Source organism: Haliotis rubra, unplaced genomic scaffold (assembly GCF_003918875.1).
Source record: "Haliotis rubra isolate DU_JTF1 unplaced genomic scaffold, ASM391887v1 Scf380, whole genome shotgun sequence".
In the NCBI taxonomy this organism is placed as follows: Eukaryota; Metazoa; Mollusca; class Gastropoda; order Lepetellida; family Haliotidae; genus Haliotis; species Haliotis rubra.
This window is the reverse complement of record NW_025767058.1, coordinates 14,096-38,199: the sequence shown is the minus strand read 5'-3', so window position 1 is coordinate 38,199 and position 24,104 is coordinate 14,096. Positions and strand designations below refer to the sequence as shown.

The 24,104-nt window shown below is 39.2% G+C and overlaps 2 protein-coding genes across 7 annotated transcripts; both read right to left on the bottom strand.

Annotated features, from left to right (window-relative positions):
• Window positions 1-370: 370 nt before the first annotated feature.
• On the bottom strand, window positions 371-10,966 carry LOC124286353. 6 transcript variants are annotated; one of them, XM_046722719.1, is made up of 10 exons: window positions 10,806-10,966; window positions 9,106-9,285; window positions 8,306-8,445; window positions 7,166-7,295; window positions 6,211-6,342; window positions 5,381-5,590; window positions 4,472-4,612; window positions 3,031-3,086; window positions 2,846-2,970; window positions 2,004-2,073 (listed from the first exon to the last, which is right to left on the bottom strand). In XM_046722719.1, the coding sequence occupies exons 1-9, from the start codon at window positions 10,885-10,887 to the stop codon at window positions 2,851-2,853; spliced, it is 1,191 nt and encodes a 396-aa protein (XP_046578675.1). In that variant the 5' UTR covers window positions 10,888-10,966; the 3' UTR covers window positions 2,004-2,073; window positions 2,846-2,850. The 6 variants fall into 6 exon arrangements, with proteins under 6 accessions (XP_046578673.1, XP_046578675.1, XP_046578677.1 ...); XM_046722721.1 differs by having other exon boundaries at window positions 2,846-2,977; window positions 3,038-3,086; XM_046722717.1 differs by lacking the exon at window positions 2,004-2,073 and adding an exon at window positions 371-1,305 and having other exon boundaries at window positions 2,846-3,086.
• A 3,795-nt stretch (window positions 10,967-14,761) lies between these two features.
• LOC124286355 lies at window positions 14,762-18,620 on the bottom strand. The gene is made up of 5 exons (XM_046722722.1): window positions 18,459-18,620; window positions 17,941-18,072; window positions 17,591-17,854; window positions 16,606-16,681; window positions 14,762-16,325 (listed from the first exon to the last, which is right to left on the bottom strand). Exon 5 carries the CDS (start codon window positions 16,160-16,162, stop codon window positions 15,302-15,304), a length of 861 nt encoding a protein of 286 aa, XP_046578678.1. The 5' UTR covers window positions 16,163-16,325; window positions 16,606-16,681; window positions 17,591-17,854; window positions 17,941-18,072; window positions 18,459-18,620; the 3' UTR covers window positions 14,762-15,301.
• Window positions 18,621-24,104: the final 5,484 nt, after the last annotated feature.

Sequence of the window (24,104 nt, the reverse complement as noted above, 5' to 3'; positions counted from 1 at the left end):
AGGAATGTTTTCTCGAATATGAATATATGGATTCAAAAGCAGATGTTTGCCATCCAAATACACTGCTGCAAGATTTAAGAAAGAGAAAATTATATTTTTAGACTCATAGTGTAAACTAAACACAATAACTGTTTCAGATGAAACAAATACCAAAACAGAATAAGACATCAGAAACTGTAGGACACAGTTGTTTTAATGATTTTTTTACTCATGTTTGGTTCACCCGTTGAGTTAGTGAGGTGTTTTTACGCAGAATTACCAATGTGCCGTCCATATCAGTATGAGAACACCGAACGTTTAAATACCATAGGAAGTGACGACCCAACACCTTGACAACAAGCGATAAATTAACACTTTCCTGACACTTGTCTGACGTGCATCGATATGTGGACTATATACACAGTGAGTTACCGCCCCTTCATTGTGGAAACCCCGCATGATCAGCAGCATTCGTCACCACTCGCCCCTTTCCGTAACCTCCAAGAAAAGCTATTCGTCTTGTCCCGGAATAACACGAGTTGGTCACGAATGCAGTGCTGGATGCCCGAATTACTGTCATCCGTTGACGTCGGCGTCGGTTTCAGCAATCGGTTGCATGTATACGTCACCAGTTTCTCCGACATCTGAATCAGGGACGACTCTGGTGACGACAGTGTTGTAGTCTCCCTTGTATCTAGGCCGGTCTGCTTCATAGGTGATGTGGTTGTAGTCGTCGCCGCGAGTTGCCCCGGTGTCGTTAATCCCCGATACATCAGTGGAAGTGTCAACCACTCCTCCGTCTCGGGGAGCCTGGTAATGTTGATCAGAAGCTAGATAGTCATACGCATGCGCGGAAGGATCTTTCCGTTCACTGTTGTAAGGTAAACGGGACCCATCCTTGGTATTCAGGGGCATATTAGTGATAGCTGCATTGTCATAGACGGGATTGATTGTTCTTCCAGTACCACATGGTGGTGGCGGGGAGGTTGTTAGATGATGATAGGATCCGGCTCTTACTGAAACCTGGCTGTAGTGGCCGTTTGTGGGTATGCGATGCTCATCCTTGGCATTCAAGGGCCTATTAGTGATAGCGGGATTGTCATAGATGGGATTGTTGGTTCTGCCTACTCCACATGGTGGTGGAGAGGTTGCTGGGTGGTGATGGGATGCAGCAGATGCTGGTGGATAGGCTGGATGCTGTTGGGATGCCACAGCTGGGGTAGCCGTGGCTGTTGCAAACTGAAAGCCATAGGTCTCATTCTCCACGGCTGCGCTGTCCAGTGGTTCAAACTTGCCTCTCTCTTTGCGAAGCACCATTTTTTGTGTCTAAAAAATAATGAAATATGAGTGTATGGCGTTGTAGACGTATGTACCGTATACATGACGGTAAGACAAACTTCATTAATTAAACTGAAGGAGACATTTACACACTGTTAGTACCAGGGCGGTTTGGACTGAGTCGTATGTCGGGTTCAAACTCAGTTAAAGAAGCCATATTACCATGTGTGTGTGTGTGTGTGTGTGTGTGTGTGTGTGCGTGCGTGCATTACATTAACATGGTCACTAAATAGATATATATAATTAAGGATCAAGCTCAATGCAAGTTTGTAAATCGTAAAACTATTTAAGGTTGGATGAAACTGAAGGACTGTTAACCTAACTTACCTGAACTGAAGGACTGTCAACCTAACTTACCTGAATTGAAGGACTGTTAAACTAACTTACCTGAACTTAAGGACTGTTAACCTAACTTAACTGAACTGAAGGACTGTTAACTTAACTTACCTGAACTGAAGGACTGTTAACCTAACTTACCTGAACTGAAGGACTGTTAACCTAACTTAACTGAACTTAAGGACTGTTAACCTAACTTACCTGAACTGAAGGACTGTTAACCTAACTTACCTGCCTGAAGGACTGTTAACCTAACTTAACTGAACTAAAGGACTGTTAACCTAACTTACCTGAACTGAAGGACTGTTAACCTAACTTAACTGAACTAAAGGACTGTTAACCTAACTTACCTGAACATGAACACTGTGACTACAACCACCAGCAGTATGATGCACCCAACAGCTAACCCTATGAATAGCCCTGGAAAACAATGTTGATGTAAATATAGAGCAAAACGCTAATATTCATAAGATATGTCTTCTAAAAGCAGAGTCCGACTATATCATCAGTATGTGCTTATGAATCACTTATTGATAAAGTAAATAACAAGATTTCGCGAAAGGTGGGGTAAGACAAATACACATCGTGATATAGGCGTATATCACGCCTTGGGTGAAACTGTGAAAGAAATACTAAATTAGAACTTATATATTATATATTTCCAAACTTCTATTATTGTCTGTTAATTTTGGTCTGCTAATTTTAAATTAATATTCAGCTGCAATGTAACATTTCGTCTAGTCAATATTGGAGTTCAGTATTTCGTTTAGTACATGATGTTATTAGGTTGTACTTTGGAAAACAACAATTGAATGGTTGTAAAGAACCTTACATTTTCTATTCAAACACCGGCAGCACAGGCAGTCCCCTAAGGCGCCTAAGTAAGATGTGCAGAGTTACGTCCCCTGGACACACCAGAACCCGATAATTGTGAGTTTGAATCCCAGTTCGTCCTATTTCATTCATACCCATGCTCGTGGGTTTCATTAGAGATAATTCAGGATCATTCATCAGTCTGCATGTTTGGGAGAGCCTAGTAGTTATGTACAGTGTTAGCTCGTCGCTCCTCCTCAGGTGTTTGTTTGATTCCGATATGGGTACACGGAAACCACTCGAACCGACAATAAAGTACTTGGACATTGTTAAAACTATATATTGACCGCAATATGAAATAGCTACTACAGCTCCTCACCACGATCACCAGGGGGGCGCCAGGGTACTGTTCTCGGTGCCGTCAGCTTCGTCAGTTACATTCACGTAACTTTCTTCACTTGTGAACATCTCTGTCATCGTCGCCAACGCTGAAGTTGTTTCTATCTCCGTTGTTGTCGTTGATGAAGATGATGTTGTTGGTGGTATGGAAGAAGTTGTTTCTATCTCCGATGTTGTCGTTGATGAAGATGATGTTGTTGGTGGTATGGAGGAAGTTGTTGCTGTTTCGTGACACAAACATGTCTATAACTAACACTGTCAATTAACGCTGAGCGTCATCATCTAATTACACACTGATACATACACGTTTCATTCAACCCTCACCCAAGAGCGATAAATCTGAGAAACGAGTAGAAGAGTTTGATCTTATTTATAAACCGAAACGAAATCAAACTAACATGCATAAACAATTTAGGTTGCAAAAGGTGAGGTGAGGTGAAATTGGGTTTAACGTCGTGCTTGAGAATATTTCGCTCATATGACGACGTGCATGCGTGTGTATGTGTATGTGCGGCTGCTTGTACTAGCCCAGACTGAAGCTGGTTTTATAGTGCTAGCCCACTGAGATACCATGCCGCAGTGAAGCAGGAATACCCCACTCAGACACATTATACTGACTCCGAGCCGACCAGTCCTTGTTGTACCCATTAATGCCGAGAACCAGACAGGACCAACAAGTACCATATTTTAACGTCTTTTGGTATGACGCGGTCGGGGATCGAACCCGCGACCTTCCGCTCTCCGGGCTGACGCTCTGACCACTGTACCACGTCAAAATCTTAGAAACGGGCGCAAGACAACTCTTACTTGCCTTCATATACTTGGAAAGAAACCCCAACAGATTCTTAAATGCATTAACATTGTAGATTACCAGTGCATCTATAGTCTAGTTGTTCATTCACTATGCTTCATTCACTGTAAGATTGTTTACAAGTTTCTAAATTCTCTACTGATCCCTAAAATCTTTCGCATATATCTGATATTCCACGGAACCCTTACATTCTATATATGTACCTAAATACTCCACTGGATCCAAAATTGTTTTCCTGTGTCTAAAATTCCGCAGAATCCCAACATTGTATACATGCATCTTAATACTCCACTGAAAACCCAAATTGTATACATGCAGTGTTTCCAAATTTTGCTAGCCAGTTGGGCTAGCTATGCCTGAAAGTTACTAGCCCACAGAATAATTTACTAACCCGTAATTTGAATGTAGACATTAACCAAAAGATTACAAAAATAGATGAGAATAAGATATTATCGGAAAGACAGGGGTTTCATTATTAAGTTGCTAATATGATGAACATTTTTATCGGGCCATAAACTTGGAGGATTTAACAGTGTAACTTTGTTATAACTATAGCCAATCGGGCAGTGACCGTGGAGATATACTGGCCGGACTGGATTTTTATTGGCCACGGGCTAGCGGGCCAGTGGCTTTTCGCACACTGTATACATGTATGTGAATATTCTACTAAACCCAGACATTGTTTACATGTATGTACACATTCTACTGAACCCTGTTACGATAAACAACATACCTACTGAACCCTGTTACGATAAACAACATACCTACTGAACCCTGTTACGATAAACAACATACCTATTTCACATACTGATCGATGTCGCATTTCACAAGGAACCCAAAGTCGGTCTATGTTCAGCCCCCTGTTCGCTATCATAGCCAGACACATGGGTCCGGTGCTGTCCGGAAAGGCGGTCCCGTACCTTGCAAACATCGTCCCTGAAATGAATGATGCTGTCTTATCAAGAGATTTCAGTATACACGTCACCATCATCGATGTCTTGCACTATATCAAAGATAAATATCGAGGGTCTACTTTTTTACTATCACAGATTCGACTGGTTCCGAAACAACGCTAAAAATAGCCGTCCAATGAAATTACTCTCACGGGCGAATGATTCCTCAAGTTTTAAATGAGTTTTAAACATTTGATGTCACCTCAGATGGACGCTTTAACGACCTAGGATATTTATCCAAAATCAGGGAGGTTAGACCCTTGATAATGGAGGATGACTTTGACCTATCATTGTTATTCATTTATAGTTTTATCATATCCATACCCCCTAGTTCTTTCACTTGTTTATTACTTTTTAGGTATGATTGACAACATGATCCCCGAACTACGCAATTTGGGTAGGATGACCAACCAAGTCAGCGAGCCTGACCACCCGATCCCATTATGCGCCTCCTACGCCAAGCATGGGCTGCTGAAGACGAATCCTAACTCGGATCCTCACGAGTAAGTATAGTTGTAATGAAGGTACCGAATGAAGTTTGTGACCTGGTCGACTGACTGTCGCCATACCCAACTGTTTTAGACGTTGCCTCCGTGATATTATTGGATCAATACTAACTGTGACTGCAAAAGACGCATCTATCAATCGTCGAGTTTTCATTTTAAACACGCGTCTTGGTTGAAGCACCGAAGCGTAAAAACATGTTTTGATAAAAAAATTCTCTTTAATTTTAATCGCACACTATTCTCACCATTAATCCATTTACTTGAAAGTGGTCTTGATAAACCAATCCAGTAGGTCACCTCGACCCCGGTGTGCATGGCCAGTGTGAAGTTATCTTTGTTGGAGGGGGTAACTTTCACCAAGGAACATGCAGCACTTGCATCTACCCAGTTCTTCTGATATTGCCTCTGTGTGATACAGATGCCCCCTGAACACCTTCCGTACATCCACGATGTACCTGAAACACATTGCATCTTTCTGTTATCGGCTTGGTTTCATTTCATCAGGATTCAAAATCCTGAAATACGTGGATTAAATTAGCTGTAATTGAAAGTGCTCATGGTCCGAAGGCAGTATATTGATAGCAGGTTAAAAGATAACATGCAAAACTTATCCAGTAGCTTAACTTCTTTCTTTTCCAAAATACATATTCTGGAGGAGACAGACATGTTAACACTAGCATCTTAGCTATTTGGAAGTTTCATCTAAGTACTAAAAATCTTCAGCAGACAATACACAATTTTTATTCTCATTATGAATGACTTACTCTGGGTCTTACTCAGTGACTTACGCAGTAGCCAGAAGCTATTGCAGCAGATATAGTAGCCAGGATCATGACACTCTTTTCTGCTTGATCTGCCTACCTATTTGGTGTATTCCTTTCTGTAACCATTGTTTGTAATCTCCTTCAGGTCGGGTTGTCTGTAACGTTATGTCTACCAAACATTAATCTCTGGATACCATATGGAATTGCTAGAATGGTATTGTTATCTTGACAGTATCATCTCAATATAGAACAAATAAGAGATTTTTATAATATGGTAAATAAACTAAAGAACAATTAAAAAATACACATACTGTTTGCGGAACAAGCGTATCTTCTTCTTCTGTCGCACAAAGTCTGATTAACTTGACTAAATGAGGCTGCTACTCCCGATCTTTCAGCATATACACACTGTCCTCCTTCAGTTGGCCTGAATTTGATACCCTCTGTTAAAAACACAAAATATACAGTACAACAACAACAACAACAACTACTACTACTACTACTACTACTACTACTACTACTACTACTACTACTACTACTACTACTACTACTACTACTACTACTACTACTACATATTATAATTATGGAAGCGGTGGGATAGCCTAGTGGTTAAAGCGTTCGCTCGTCACGCCGAGGACCCGGGTTCGATTCCCCACATGGGTACAATGTATGAAGCCCATTTCTGGTGTCTCCCGCCATGATATTGCTGGAATATTGCTAAAAGCGGCGTAAAACTAAACTCACTCCCTCACTATTATAATTATGTCAATACTATTATACTTTGGGGAAAATACACCCGCACACTATCTCACGGAGGAAAATAATATTCAGTGTATGTTAAACTTTGTCATGAACATCACTAGTACCCTAGTACAATCAAACGATCGTACCTAGTGGAGATTTATCGGAACGTATACCCTGGAGATTATCGAGGACGCATGGACATATAATGTGTACAATAATAAGGTTAACGTTTGAACTCTGAGCACTGGTGCGGCTTTCAATAATATGTGCTCACTCTTACCGCTCAGGTAAGTGAGCATTTGCCAGAAACCTCACTGACCTAAGATTACAAATACAACGCAAACAAAATTTTAATAACTTTCCCAAAAAATCCTGAACCCATCTAATGAACTTCTGGGTACAACTACACGCAAACAAAGGGAGATTACTCCGTAGCCATGATTCCTTCATTTCGAAATGTGTTTATACAGACGATGGTATATACTCGGAATGGTGCATTCCGGATTAACGGGTTCACTGTACCTAGCTTATAGACGGACAACCCTGAATTGTTTCCACACTTTTCATCCCAATTTCCAGGGCACTTGACCTCTGTGGATACATCCGGTAAGCTTACATCTTCATCTGTACATAGACAGTAACACGCGTTCATCTGTAACAAAATAACGCATTGTTTCCAGTACACCTGCATCTAACAACGAAAATAGATCTATCTATCTATCCATCTATGTGTCTATCTATCTATCTATCTGTCTGTCTATCTATCATATATCTATCTATCACTCTATATATCTATCTATCTTTCTGTCTATCTATTTATCCCCTATATGTCTGTCTGTCTATTCGTCTGTCTGTCAGTCTATCTATCTATCTATTTATCTATCTGTCTGTCTATCCCTCTGTCTGTCTATATATCTATCTATCTGTCTATAAGTCTATCTATCTCTGTCTATCTATCAGTCTATCTATGCCGGTCTGTCTATCTATCTGTCTATCAGTCTATCTATGCCTGTCTGTCTATCTATCTGTCTATCTCCGAACCAGGTGAGGTGAGGTGAAATTGGGTTAAACGTCGTGCTTGAGAATATTTCGCTCATATGACGACGTGCATGCGGGTGTATGTGTATGTGCGGGCTCCTTGTACTAGCCCAGACTGAAGCTTGGTTTATAGTGCTACCCCACTGAGATACCACGCCGCAGTGAAGCATGAATACCCCACTCAGACACATTATACTGACTCCGAGCCGACCAGTCCTTGTTGTACCCATTAATGCCGAGCGCCAGGCAGGGACCAACAAGTATCATATTTTAACGTCTTTTGGTATGACGCGGCCGGATCTCCGAACCAGAACCTGACAAACGAGTGGTTGATGTCAAGAGCACCTACCATCACCATCATGGTATGACACACACTCAGGTCCGCAACCACCACATCCGGATCTTCCCAAAATACAGGAGACAAAGGATCTTCCCCAAACATAGGAATTGCTCAGCAAAATGATTACCAGTCGCAGTTTATTCATACTGTGATACTGTCACTTTATTTGTAGGTTTTATGGTTTCCTATTTTTAATGTTAACTATGCTTTTGAATAACCAGCACTTCAAACGATGATGATATACTAAATTACATGTAAAAGGAAGACGATCCATGTTCACATACCCTGAGCCCGAGCACTGTACAATCCTCCCCACAATGAACGTGACAGTTGTGGACGGAGTTCCAGGCATTGCTTGTTGATGGTAGTCGACCGAGGGGGAGTGTCCTCAGACCGATGTAGTTGTACAGGGGCGTGTTGTCTTCTGTAGGAGAGTTTAGTATGAGTTGTTTTGATTAATTATGAAATGAATATAAAAATCAGTTCCACTAATACAATAAATAGTGGATAACTATACAGTGTCTTTCTTTAGTAATTAAGTTCGAATTACTACATATATTCCCAGCTATGCACCATAATAAGCATGAAAAATCATGGCATCAGAATATTGTAATGAAAACTACGAAAATCCATTTGGACACATGGTTTATCGTTCGATCGTATTAATACATTCAAATAAATGTTAACCTAAACGTGTACATGTGTGTATGTATTATTCAAAATACTGAAGTCATCATGTCATGTGACATTCCATGCTGCTGAGTGAGTGAGTGAGTTTAGTTTTACGCCGCACTCAGCAGTATTCCAGCTATATGGCGGAGGTCTGTAAATAATCAAGTCTGGACCCGACAGTCCAGTGATCAACAGCATGAACATCGATCTACGCAATCGGGATGCTGCTGAGTGAGTTTAGTTTTACGCCGCTTTTAACACTATTCCGGCAATTTCACAGTGGGGGACACCATTGTACCATGTGGGTAATCGAACTCGGGTCTTCAAACGCTTTAACCGCAAGGCTACCCAACCTCCCGACTGCTGATAGACGGTAGGCAGCACCAGCATATAAATCAACTAAGCCGCTTACGTGTCCATATCCACGTTGAATACTGTATGGCACCGATCCAGTAGTAGGTGTTCAACAGCATCTTGGCAGACACGCTGCTGGGAACGCTGTCATCATTGGGGACGTACAGATCTCCGCTGCAGGCGCTTCGAGCTTCCGTCCAACTGGAGACATCATCTCTGATGTAGAGGTCAAGTGTCGCTGTTAGGGACAGGTCAGGGAGTTATGAAAGGAGAGATCCCAATTTGAGAAGTGTGCGTGTGTGCGTGCGTACGCGCGTTTGTGTGCATATGTAGGTATTTATGTATAGACAGATATTGTACTTGTAGGCTGACAAAGAATATTTACGATAACCATATCGTTAAGTCTTAATTAATTCGAGCTACTTCGATTTAAAAAATTAAGGCGACACACATCAAAGTACTAAAGGAATATTCACAGTTTTATGCTGTGTCCGATCTCGCATGATTATAGAGAAGGCTTTGTGGCTATGATGTCTAGCAACAATTTAAGAAGCTGAGTGAACAGTTAAGTCCCAGTTGTGACATTACAGCGACAAAGGTCCGATCATCAGTGGTACACAATTAGCCGTCATGGTGGGGCGGTGTGTGGTTAGAGTAGGGTGGGGAAGAGGGGTGGACGCCCCTCCCTACAGATCTGCGTATGATATCCTCACACTCTCACATGATCATTAAATCAGAGAGACACTTCTTCATTTCTAATTGAACAAATAATTTTAAATAACCCGTATTCACGTTTTGTCACGCCATGAAGGACTATTTGTAAGTATCTGAGACATCTAACCATTCCTTCAGATCATTAATATCTTTCTGGCATTCAGACAAAGCGACCAGGCTTTATTACGATTGATAACAAGATTCAGTATATAGGGAATGCTATCTTTATGTCATCACCCTTAGGTGGGGCAACTCATTGGTTGTGAGCGTGAGTCAGCCTGGCACACAACAGCACAGGACACAAGCAGGATATCCTATGATAGATTTACTGTACAGAGATGCATGCTGCTTCCTTGGGCGTTAGTAGCGTTAGATTTGTGTCTGTGGAAAGAATCGTCTGTACCCTGTTGATAAGGAAGATTAAATTCCCGGTGAACAGTTGCTATTTCTGATATAAAGTTATACACTGATGAAAATACAATCGATAATGAATTCAGCAACACGTGTATGTGCATCCTCAGAAAATACTTTAAAAAGATTATGACACTGTGCACCTTCTATGATTTGATCACAAATAGAATGACTTTGTATCACAATAAAGTACACATGGGTACAATGTGTGAAGCTTACTACTACTACTACTACTACTACATATTATAATTATGGGAGCTGTGGGGTAGCCTGGTGGTTAAAGCGTTCGCTTGTCACGCCGAGGACCCGGGTTCGATTCCCCACATGGGTACAATGTGTGAAGCCCATTTCTGGTGTCCCCCTCCGTGATATTGCTGGAATATTGCTAAACGCGGCGTAAAATCATACTCACTTACTCAAATAAACTAATCATTGTATTGCATGGACATATTATAATTAAAACAAAGGTTCTGCCGATGCATTAAGTTATATTTCATACTAATTTCCATCAGTTTGTAATATGATGATGACCTACATTCTACTGACAGTAACATCATACATTATTGAAGCACCGTGAATGACGTGTACATATGAATGATAGAACTATACACAAGGGTAGTGACACATACTTACAGTTGTTCTCTGCGTACACATAGCAGCTCACTAATAGAAATAATACTGTTTTTAGCGTGAAGTTGGTCCAGTTTAAATACATCGCTTAGAGCTGATGGATGCCCCAGTCAGGAAGCTACTTTGACAGCTTCAGACAACGTGTGTTGTGCCCTTAAACCTACAATGGTCTTAAGTACGCGTGTCTGTATCGTCCATCATAAAATGATACAAAGGAAGCTCAGTCATTTGAATACATGACCCCCTTCCTTTCTCTCTCAAACTGTTTCCTGTGGGTATTACATTTCACTCGAGAAGCACAGGCACAAAGGGGGATTGGTTTGGTTAGCAATTGGTTGGTTTGGTTGTTGTTTAACGCCGCATTCAGCAATGTTATATGGTGGCGATCTGTAAATAATCGAGTCTGGACCAGGCAATCCAGTGATCAGCAGCATGGGCATCGATCTACACAATTGGAATGCAATGACAGGTGTCAATAAGTCAGCGAGCCTGACCACCCGATCCCGGTAGTCGATTCTTACGACAAGCATGGGTTGCCGAAGACCAGTTCTAAACGGGATCTTCACGGGTTTCATAAAAGTTGAAGATGTACGAGTTAATAGAATGCACTTCACAGTTCGACCCTCGCTTTAAACACTTTAAACCTCGCTTTCTTGTTAGCAATCTTCAATCATTTTAAGATGCAAAATATGTTGGTTAATTCCGAAAAATTACCCGTTTGGCAATTCCCGACATTTCAATTTCATTTATTCCGGCCGATCTGGATAAAATGAGATCACTCTTTATAATCATTTTGTGTTGCTCCTGAGAAAACGTTAAATGGTTAAAGATGAAAAATTATAACTTGTTTGTAAAATACTTAATACTTTTTATGTCTGTGGTTTTGACAACTATAAAGCTAAACCTCATTGACTTCCTCACACCAGCCAATACTGGTATAAAATTCGATGGTTTGGGTTCCCCCAAACTCTGTCATGATGATTACCTCAAAGGTATTTTGTGATTATGCTGGGCACTGTTTTACACAGCGACAGTACAGCTATGCCTGCCTGTAGTATGTGTGTGTTAAAGTCCTGGAGCAACGGTGGCTTTGTGGAGGCCCAGGGCCTAGATTTTCGAAGCTCTCTTAGGCGCCAAGATAGTCGTAAGTTAATGTTAATGTATGACACTTACGACTATCTTAGGGCTAAGAGAGCTTCGAAAATCTAGGCCCTGGACTGCTTGTAAATTACCATTTCCCTGGCAAATCTCACAAGCATGCTATTCAATTGTTTTACACCGATAATTGTGATTCTGTACACGAACATATAACAATAAAACTCTTTATTCGATGTAAAAGAAAATACAAATTTAAAGATTGAATAGACACATGATATAAATAACATAATTTTATACTTTAGTGCGTTGAAGAGGAAGGATAAACAACAGTCCTATTGTATATTTACATGTGTTTGTCTGTACAAATTACAAGAATAACGGACATTGGAGCAAACAAATATTTTAAAATAAGTTAAAATGCATGCTAACTTACTTTATTCAATACGTTCAATTTATAACAATACAAAATGTGTTGATTAGACATGTAACTAAACCAAAGTGTAGAAAAGAAAACATCAATTCATGCAAAAGTAAACACAAGGAAATATGAAAATGTTAAATAAGCTGACAAAAGAAAAAACAAATCAAAATGTCTAACATACAACAAAGTACATGGGGAAAACAGAGTAATCTACAGAATCACATTGTACCTGTATTCAGCCTACCTCTTTAGCAAGATATTGATGATTTTATATTTTGTGATTAATTCTGTCACTGAAGAATTCACAGCTACATTAACACATGACAAGTGTCATCTTTGAAAAGATGTTCCGTATCTAAATAAAAATATGTAGTTTGGAAGCGTAGCTCAAAGGAATGGTTGACTATTACATCCACATGAAGTCTTTAATACTTTTAACTATTATATATACACCTACAGAATCAGAAATATGGTAATAAACATATAGTAATATTGGACTATTCACATCATTCAACGGGCATGTTTAAGGGGTAACATAAAGCAATACTGCTGAATATACAAGCTGTAAATTGACAAAACATTAAAATTATAGTTTGTAACTGAAAGAGTGGGTTAGGTCTTTGAATGGCATTTAGAAGTGATACACATAAGGAAGGGAGTTTTTATCGGTGTCACAACGAGTCACAACGTTTCGGAGTATATCCTTACTCCTTCATCAGGATATACTCCGACACGTTGTGTTCATCATAATAAAGACGCTGACATCCATACAAAACTCTTCTTTAAGTGAGTGGACTGTGTTTGTAGCAGCTTTGAATGGCATTTCAGTTGTATCACGGGGTTTCAGCTTGATGTGAGAAGAACATCCGAGGTGATGCAGGTCTTTCACGTTTATCACGTGCACGGGCATTGTACTAACAAACATGGAACAATCCGAGCCAATCTGGACTCGTCTATTTACATATACTGTATATATTGGTTTGGAGTTTCTAAGTTTAGATAATTCTTCTTAGTAATGAGCCATCTGGAGTAAAACACTCATTTGTTGTGAGTAACAAAACAAGCTTGTGCATGGTAGGATGTTCATACTAAAACAAAGGCAAATATCATGATTTACTAGGGCTGCGCAATATAACCGGTTTACCGGTATTTACAGGTTCAGACATGAAAACGATAGGTATTATATTGCGATACGCTGATCGAAAACCGGTATTTTGACATGCATTCGGAAAACTTCGTAACACTCGGAAATCTTCGGATATTTCTGTTTTTTGAATTGTTCTTTTCCCTGTTTCATTAGTGCCAAATGTTAATTACATTTTTATTTTGTCATGATTAAATTTTTTATAAACGGTTAATCAATCATAGTGATTTTGTTGTGTTTTTGCTTATAATCAAGCATTAACTCGATTATAAGTAGTTTTTGTTAAAGAAATAATCCTTGCAATATATTGCAATACATATCGCAATAAATGCTTCCGCATCGCAATATATCGCAATATGAAAATTCTCTGCAATACCCACCCCTATGATTTAAGTGCGTATAAGCTGCCTATATAAACAGGAGATGGTGTTCGTCTTAAAGCTTGATTAGAGAAATTGTATAGACGGTCAAGTCATGATCATTGGACACTAGCATACATTTGTGTAGCAATCATACATTACGAAATCTATAACCAAACAATGTACATCTTGCAATTTAATTAATCACATTTACACTGCGTGAAATAACAGTGTTTTGGATATTTGCCTAGAGGCATTCATATTAGCCTAATCCAATATTTAGTTACCCTCCCATTTTCCTACATTCTTCCCACTTCACCTAATACCGCAGTATTTGAAGATCTGTTTCCTATTTTCAAAGTATATAAACAATATTTAATATTTACAATTTCAATGCTTTGCATTTCTTCTGTATACCATTTTTGTGCACCATATCGCAAAATGGGTAGAGCTATGATTTTACAATCAATGATATAAAATATGTATTAAAGTTTACGTCTGGATATTTGAACAATATTTTTATAGTTACTACAGCACTGTTTGTCTGTTTAGCTAAAGTACAACATGCTTAAGTGAATGTACTTCGAAATGAAATTACGACACCAAGATATTTATAGCATCACACCACTTCTATCTGTTCACCATTAATAAACCATTTTCACATTATGATAGAGGTCCTCCGTTTTTAAATACCATAATATTACAATTATTGAAGTTTACTGTTATTTTTATGTGTAGCAGTACCTTTCAAAAGTAGTTATATTTTTTTGCAGATTTATAACAGAATCAGCAAGTATTGACACATTATCTGCAAATAAGAGCAAACATATACTGAGAGAAACAAATAAAGGATCACAGGAAAATTCAAGCGTTCCTTTAATATTTTCCAGTTTTCATCAACAGCTTTGAATAGCGCTGTGCTGATGAAAACTGGAAAATAATAAAGGAACGCTTGAATTTTCCTTTGATCCTTTATTTGTTTCTCTCAGTATATTTCACCAATATCACAATCAATGAAGATACCATGAGTGCCATCACCTTCATAACACTTTCCAGCTTATGTATGTCCATGTAAAACAGTAACAGTGAGAGCATACATCCTTAACTAACACTTCATGACTTGTCAAATAGATCTGTATAGTACGAAAGCAAAGCTTAAAAGAAGGTACCACGTCGCTATACATACATTTAAGCACATTAAATTTACAGGGATACATTGTGTCAAGTGTAAATACAGGTGTAGGCTTCCTACAACCAGTAAACAAACAGTAAAACAAATACCTCCCTTTTACCTTAAATATGTTCCATAATAGGCCGGGCGGTGGGGTAGCCAAATCGATAAAGTGTCCGTCACGCCGAAGATCCAGGTTCGATGCCCCTTATGGGTAAAATTTGTGAAGCCCATTTCTGGTGTCCCCCGCCGTGATATTGCTGGAATATTGCTAAAAGCGGCTTAAAACCATACTCACTCCCAGTTTTATTTGTCAGAAAATCCATGTGCAAGACTGTATACGTTGTTTCCGACCTCCTCGTCTTCCTTTGACGTACTGCCCAGCTTGGACTCTCGTACTGAGTCAATGTTATAATAGTCGGCTTCATCCTCAACACATCGCGGTCTATTGCAGGGACCGATTATCTCCCCCGTGTTACCGTACACGTGTTCTGTACTGTTACCATCCAAAACACCTGCGCTGCCACACTCAACGTCCACTTTACCAATGTTCTTTGCGTCATCACGTTTATATTCCTTGCCTTCCATCGTGATATCGACTTTATCTTGCATCGGTCTCTTGCTGGCTCTGTCAACGTGACTGTATATGTCATCCACCACTTGGTGACTCGGTCTTTGTACGGCTGGGGCCTTGCTCCGTTGGTCTGCACTGGTTGTTGCGTGGTCATATATTCCTGTACTGCCATCAGCTGCTGATTGGGGTCGTTCTCTGCGTAACACATTATATTGACCTTCATCATCAGCGTTAGGTTCCTTGTTCGGGCCAATGTGGTTGTATGTATCGTTGAACCGTCCTGTATTTTGCACATGCCTTGTTGTATCATACTCCACATCACCTACACCTTGACCAAGGTGACCATACATTCCAGAGTTACTTTCCCCTGCAAACACTTTCCCGTGTAGGACGTTGTATTGACCCTCGTCCTCAAAACATGCTCCTTTGTCAGAAGGATCGGCAGCGGTGCTTTTCCTTACATTTAGGTGTCCAGTTCGTGATGGCTTTGCAGGAGACGTTTCGTCCGGGACGTTGTTAACACTTTCGTCTTGTTTGAAACCGTTGTTGCTGACGGTATTTTCATTAGGAATATTTGACTTCTTTGTTGACATAGGGGCTTTCCTTTCAGTTCGTGCTGGAGAAGGATGTGCTTCTTCATTTGCGGCACTTTGTGACCCTGGACCAGCAGGAGAATAAGATCGGTTTTCTACACCTCTGTCATAATGGACACCATCTTCTCTCTCGTCTTCCAACTTGAAACAGTAGCGCCTTTGTCTAAAGAAAGGATCGTGCATGAATAAGTTATAAATCCATCCACTAGCATGTATACACGTGTATAGGATACACAGTCACGATGAACTTGAAATTCGAATATGGTCATCACAATAAATAAATTATAATTTTTCAATCAATTGTAGAATATGGTGCTACTCATTCATCGACACACTGTGAGGCATTGTTTCCTATTGGATAGACTAACTAATTGTTATTAAAATATTGTGATTTTGATTGCACAACAAAAAACCCCATCCCCTCACATGATTTGTATACCCACCTTTTCAAGAACACAAGAACCAGGGTGATAACAATCCCCACCGCCAGGACACCCACTGCACCCACTATGTAGATCACTGAAATAAATGGGAGAATACTTAGCAGAGAGCATTATAACTGCACTTGTCCAACATGCAAGAATGTCTTAAGGTAATTACAAGGGCATGAAGGTAATTCAAGTGTGTGTTGCCTTAAAACGCTTTCATTCATTTCCGTTCGTGAAATTACTATAAAATCAACGAATTCCTCACATTCCTATCACCCTGTAAGAGCCGAACGTTTATCCCAACTTGGACTATAGTTCATGTTTTATTTGGAACTGCGCTGATCACGCTTTTGACACTCGCTCTCTCACTAGCGTATTGTGACAGCTAGTAAAGTTATTTTTTCTTATCAGATGAAACATTGTTGTTTCTATATGCGAATATGTAAATGTTTCGTAGATATGACACAAAACCAAATGGATGATTCCGATTCCTGACAGTAGACGACCGGACACGTCCGCGAAATGCATCCGGGTATCCGTCACATGACAACATTGCAGATACGAAATCATTAGGATCTGGGTAAGACATATGGATAATTCTGGTCGAATTTTCCGAACTTTCCATCGCCTTCTACCGCTAGGGTACCTGCGTCCAGTAACTGTGCTAGAGATGGTCGAGGAGTATGAGTTACATTTACCAGATTAGAGTTTATTGCTTAGTCATAGTACGAACTTATTGAATACTCATTTAAACCTGACAGGTCAAATGATTGAATAATTGGCCCTACCCTCCCACAGTAATTTAAAAAGACCGGAAGGACAGACGCATACAAAACACAGTCGGATGTCATTTTGAGTTATACCACCAACATATGAGACTTATTTGTTTTCACCTTACGTATAATACCGTTGAGAATGTATGCACTATTCATGATTATTAACACTGTTGCAGTGAACCAAGAAACTTAATTGATGATTATGCATTCATAAACGGCGGTACCTGTAAACCCAGTTGGGTGATCTTCTCCATTGTCTGTTCCTTTGTTAACAAAACCTTTCACGGGATGAGAGGTGGTACGTTCTCCAGATGTCGGTGTAGGGTCGGTTGGTGAGAAATCCGTCGGAGTTGAGACTGTCGGTTCAGGAGTCGACGCCGGAAATATTGTCACAGCTGAAGAACGATGTGTCGATGCCCGTAGCACTTTTGTCGATGGCTGTACTGTTGACGTAGTTTCACCTATCAATGGCGTTGATTCACGTTTTACTGTAAAAGTAATTAGATGGTAAGTTAAATCATGGCCTGTTGTGTTTGTTGTTTGACAAGAGTCCATGATGGTTGAAGTGTTTTACCTGTGTTGCAAAGAGCTGGAAGCCGACGACTACAATTGTACCAGTAGAAGAGCAAGGATGAACCATTGCTACGCACACCAAGACACCGCCGGTCTTGGTAATAGCTGTCACTGTTGCTTTGAGTTGGTGTCCCTGTTAAGATACGATATGATTTTAGTAGTTTTCATTCAGTGCTAAAGGGAAGTAATTTACATAGAAAATAGAAACAATTCCAGCTTTTTCTATTTAAGACACCGTTGCCACTGTTTCTTTCATATGTTTTCCTTATAAAGCAAGATATGACGTATTTCAGTCATATATTTTCAGTCTTTAATTGACTAAATATACTAGGTACGTCATAAAAATATACAAAAGTCAAGGTTATTTTACAGATAATATTTATCTATAATTAAGATGATATAATTAACACAGTTTGATTTCATGCATACCGACAGATTCAGTAAACTAAATTTTGTTAGTACGTCCAATCATAAGAAACAGAAACGAATTATTAATACATATTCTTCATCGTACTTTACCGTTAATCCATTTACTTTCTACGGATCTTTCCAAACCAATCCAATATGGACGATTTCTTTGAATATACCGGATGTTTGAGTAGGTAGGTTTAGCCAATGTACAGCTCCTATATGCATGTTCCCATGTCCTTGGCGTTGTCTTTATACACCGGACCCCAAAACAACCTAAAAGGTACAAGTGTCACAATATACAGTCAGTCATTCCCAACATAACGTCAAACCTCACCCACAGCCACTAGACCTACTACCTAGTATCTATTTGTTTTGGCATCTAATAGTAATGTATCGGAGTAGGAGATGCGGGTCGGCCACGTTAACAGTAGTAAACCATTTGACATTAACATTTCCATGTATTCTGTTTAAACTAAGGACACGTGAGTGAGTGAGTTTGGTTTTACGCCGCTTTTAGCAATATTCCAGCAATTTCACGTCACGGGACCCGGGTTTTCGGAGTAAGAAGAGAACTCTTTATCCACTAGGCTAACTCACCACAGACCCTCTGAACAATAATATTTATGATAATAGCAAACGCTGTAGACAATCACTATCAGTATACATGTACTTCTAACTTAGGAAATGATTTTATACAAGATCCTCTCCACAGAGATTGATCGCGATCGACAACTAATCGATTAAAGAATAGAAACTGTGATGATAGTTCGAATTAGGATGGATCAATGCTCAAAGGCCCAAATGGAGTTTAATATTTTCATCAGTTTATTGCCATAATAATACTCTCAGATGAAATTAGCGGATTTGCATTACTTATGTACTTTCCTTTAGATTTTCAAACACATCATCTTAGTGTGTTTGACGTTTATTATCATATTCACTATAGACTTGTAATATATTATTATATATAATATACTATATGGGTAATATCAGTTATCATTAGGATATTTTTACAGATTAAACTTTTGAAAGTGCAGAAAATGGGGTTTAGGTGATCTAGGCGCTGAAATGTTGGATAAGCTCATCTACAGCCGTTGCTGTCTCTATAAGCAGCCCAGATATCTCCCTGGAAGCGCAGCTGAGTCAGTTAGAGAATCAGTGTTTTTTATCAAAAAGCCGGCATTTATGTTCAGATTTTCGAATCATCGATATTGTCAGTTACGTCTTTGAGGACCAATGCCATTAGCATTGTTACCCTCGATACCACGAGGGGTAATCAAAACGTTTTGAGCCTAAAATCCTTCTGATATGTGCATGATAAAACTGTAGAATTGAACCATTGAAGTATGGTTTATATCATTCACATAAACGTAATATTGACATGCACATATCGCTAGTTTCCGGTCTAATTACATGTATCTCTATTGAGTGAGTGAGTGAGTTTAGTTTATGTCGCACTCAGCAATATTACAGCTATATGGCGGCCCCTATTGAATAAGGGTACTTAGTATTTTAATATCATAGTATCACACTCTGTAATATAAACATGTCATCAATTGCTGTATATCCCTGTCTAAATCAAGCCTGGGATTCAATTAATTTATTCATGTTTCTAAAAGAAAATAATCTTTGGTTGATGACTGAGGTGAAAACTTTACTAAATATGCTTAACAGTGTGATTCCCCTGTGGTTATCAACATTGTTCAAGTTACCTTGCTTGTGTAGAGGAACTATTATCCTAACAGAACAGGCGGTAGGAAATGTCCCTCTTTCTGACATCAGATTGACAACTAACCAAAGATAAGGTAGTAGTTGAGTTTACGGATGTTTATGCCATCTAAGATATTTTCTCTGGATATTGGAAAGTCAAAGAATTTGTTTGGGTTATTATTTAACAAAAAAAGCATGATCATCACTTTCAGTATTTCTCTCATTATCTACATTTTCGCCTGAAAACAATGTTCTGAAGTGTTGAAACCACTCTTGCGTGAAACTACTCTTTCTTTCTATTTAAATAGTTCAGTTCATACCAAAATTATTTTGAGTCATTAATGTTCTATTTTATTTTCTTTATTATTCATTCAGTAATTCGCAACATTGGTAGCACAGCCACCGTCTGTTTGCCACACAAACTCCCTACAACGCACGGCTTACATAATGACAATGCGTATGGAGACGACAGAACACTGAGAACTGAAGCACACTCGATAACCCAGCAACAGTTAGACGCCATAGAGCATTGTTTTTGGTAAATAATGGCACGTTATCACGAGTTCGTATTAATGATAGCTTCACTGATGTGTTTGATGTAAACTCGGGTGTACGTTAAGGTTGTGTTTTCAGGCGCGTAGCAAGCCAATTGTTTTGGTGTAAGCCCGATAGGTTGCAAAGCTTTATATTTAGATAGTACTAGGGGCTTGTCCAACCTTTTTTTAGTATACAATCATGTGTAAGCCCGGACCTTTCTTTTACAATGGTAGCTACGCCCCTGGTTTTGTGACATGTCGCCGACACTTATTTCAGTTTATATTAATGATCTAGCTAACAAAATAGACAGTTTACATTGTGGTATAATTGTTGATGGAGATATGTTGAGCTCATTGTTTTATGCTGATGGTGCTGCTTTGATTGTATCTGATGAGCAATCTTCACAGCGTATGCTAGATTGTGTTGCTGGATGGTGTACACGTTGGATGATCTTGGTTGAAGTTGTACATTACCGTGCTTGTTCTGTTAAACGCGCAGAGTTTGTGTTTTCATTGGGTAGTGAGGTCATTGAGCTTACAAGTGCTGTGGCTGCATGAGAATCTTGATTTACATTTTACTGCTTAGGAAATAGCTAAGTCTGCTAACAGTGGGTGTGATGCTTTGTAAGTTGATGGTATGGATTATAAAGTTAACAATAAGTTATATGATGATCTTGTTCAGCCCATTCTGTCATATGGTGTTTGGGGAACACGGTAGTATAGTTGTATTAATGTAGCTAGATTCTATTTAGCAGTCGGTAGCAAACCCCCAAATTTAGCAGTTCGTGGCAAAATGGGCTGGGTTTCTCAGTATTCTAAGCAAAACATTGAGGTTCTTCGTTTTTGGCGTAAACCTTCCGTACAACAGTGGTGATCTTGGTATATTGGAGTTCATAAGTTATTAGTTAGTTTTCATTTACCTATGATTGACCTATTTAGAATTTCACATTAGGGGTTGTTGTTGCTAAAGAACATCTAAAGGCTTTTGGAATGATAAAGGGCAAGACAATGGAAATAAATTACGTACTTGTCGTCTTTTTAAAGATGTATTACAGGTAGAACAATGTTTTCAGTTTGATCGTCTTTTTAATGATTTATTACAGGTAGATCTTTATGTTGAAATAATTCTACCTAGATCACATCGTAGTATCTTGAGTAAATTCCGTTGTGGCACTTTGTCCTTAGAGGTAGAACTGGGTAGATAATCTCGTCCGAAGTCTCCCCTTCATGAAAGGGTCTGTACTAACTGTACTAGCAAAGCTGTTGAGGACGAATTACATTTTCTGGTTAACTGTGATTATTATTCAGATCTCAGATATAATCTTTGGAAAGAAATAACAAGTGTCCATCCTTTATTCCCATCTATGTCAGCAGTAGACAAAATGGTATTTTTACTTATTAATAACCAGTTCGTAAAGCCCCTTGCCGCACTCCTCCATACTATGTTTAGGCGCCGAAATATATATTTCGGTAGAATAGTTTATTCTATTATCAATAATGTCAGCATTCATTTGCCACCATGTTTGCTTTTTATATATGTTATGTTTATAAGTGTAAGAACGTGAATGTGTGTGTTTGTGTATGTGTGTGAGCGTGCGCGCGCGCGCGTGTATGTACTATGTATGTTTGGGCTTGCGTATTTGTATATGTTGGTGGGACTTTATTATCAGTGACTGTGTTATTTGTGTCTCATAGACCATATGGCCGGATGCTGTTTTTAAATCCCTGAATTTAATGAAATGCCTTTTATTGTAATTCAGCATGTGAAACAGCAATACACGATATTTCTTCTTCTTCATCGGTAACAAAGTTTCACAAATTGCGCCATAAGGTATTGTGACGTAATTTGTGAAGTTTGTGGTGCTGTATTCCAAAAGTAGGCCAAGATATGTTAACAGAATTATAACATAGTCACATGCGATGAGATTCCTTCGCTTGTATATTAATGTATTCTGATTATGAATATTCTCACCTGTGGCTGCTGCGCATACGTATGGTCTCTTGTTGTCACAGTTTTCATCAAGAGATAAAATGAGTAGTCGTATCCATTCCTAGCCAAATACTTTTCTACGTAACCACACTTTCCATTCAGTGAGAGAGGTACATCTAAGGCATCTGTAATTATATCAAGACAATGACTCGTTATTCAACCACAAAAACAAGCTTAAGCATTTAAGTTGAGAGTTTTAAAGGAAATACCATTCCTCATTTCAAGAACTAATCTCTCAGGCAACTCATTAAATGTACGACACCCCGTCACATGATTTACCCTTGAACGAGTTCTTATATGATGTCAAACACGAGAATATCAGTGCCTGTAATTTTTTTATGACTATAGGTAGTCTAAACATCTTGCATGTTATTAGATAAGAGTATTATCAACTGTGTACGATTCAAACTTTATCTTTGAACATTGAAACTCTGCATGAATCGTGGTATAATGTCGAGTTCAAGATCAGTGATTTTATATACGTGGATGATGTTTCGTGTGCGTTTGCGTGTCTAGTGGTACTAGTCTAGACTTAGTCGGATATTGGATCGTGATAGCAAAGTGAGACACCATGCCAGATGGATACAAGACCCTGATATATTATACTTACACCATGCTTGCAAGTTTTTGTTTCCCCTTAAAGCCGACCCATGCAGATCCGGGTTAGAATTGGCCTTCAACATCCCATGATTGTGGTAAGAGGCGACTAACGGAATCGGGGGGTCAGGCTCGCTGACTTGGTTGACACATGTATCGCATCCCATTTGTGTATATCGACGCTCACGATATTGATCAATGGATTGTGTGGTCCACACTCAATTATTTACAGACTGCCGCAATATAGCTGGAATATTGCTAAGCGCGGCGTTAAGAAGAACCAAACCAAACCGTTAAGGCCGAGTGGCAGAAAGACGGTTTTCCTCGATGCCACGGATATGGTTTCACCATGTAGGACACAATAGTGAATGTAAAGGGCTCAGAGTTGGTATGCATTGTACTGCTTATGGCGTTTTAATCAGGGCCATACACTGATTTTTCGAGTTCACAATGTTTCATTGCATACACATTATCTATCTACAGTGACGCATACCAAGATTTCATTTTGTATCGGTGAAATGTACTGACAGTAAACATGTTGACAATCGATGTCATCCTTATATCATTTTGTACATGATGAAAGGAACCTTTAAGGCGAACATATCAGTAACAACCATACTAAACTAATCAGTCATCACGATAAAGTTCTGTGTATCCTTCCATTTACTCATTTTGTTGCTACCTGTAAAATTAAAATCTGATAACAATTAACATTTGAGGATTATATTTCAGATCATGACCATAATAAGACAAGCAAATGACAAGTATTTCTAGCTTTACCTTTCTTGTACACAGTCAAAACCGAATCATCGCCACACCGCTCGTCGTAATCACCTGGACATCGGATCCCCGGCTTGTCTCCTCCAGTAATGGTGTAAGCTCTTACATAATAGCCAAGACAGTAACAGGATGTTCCCTTGG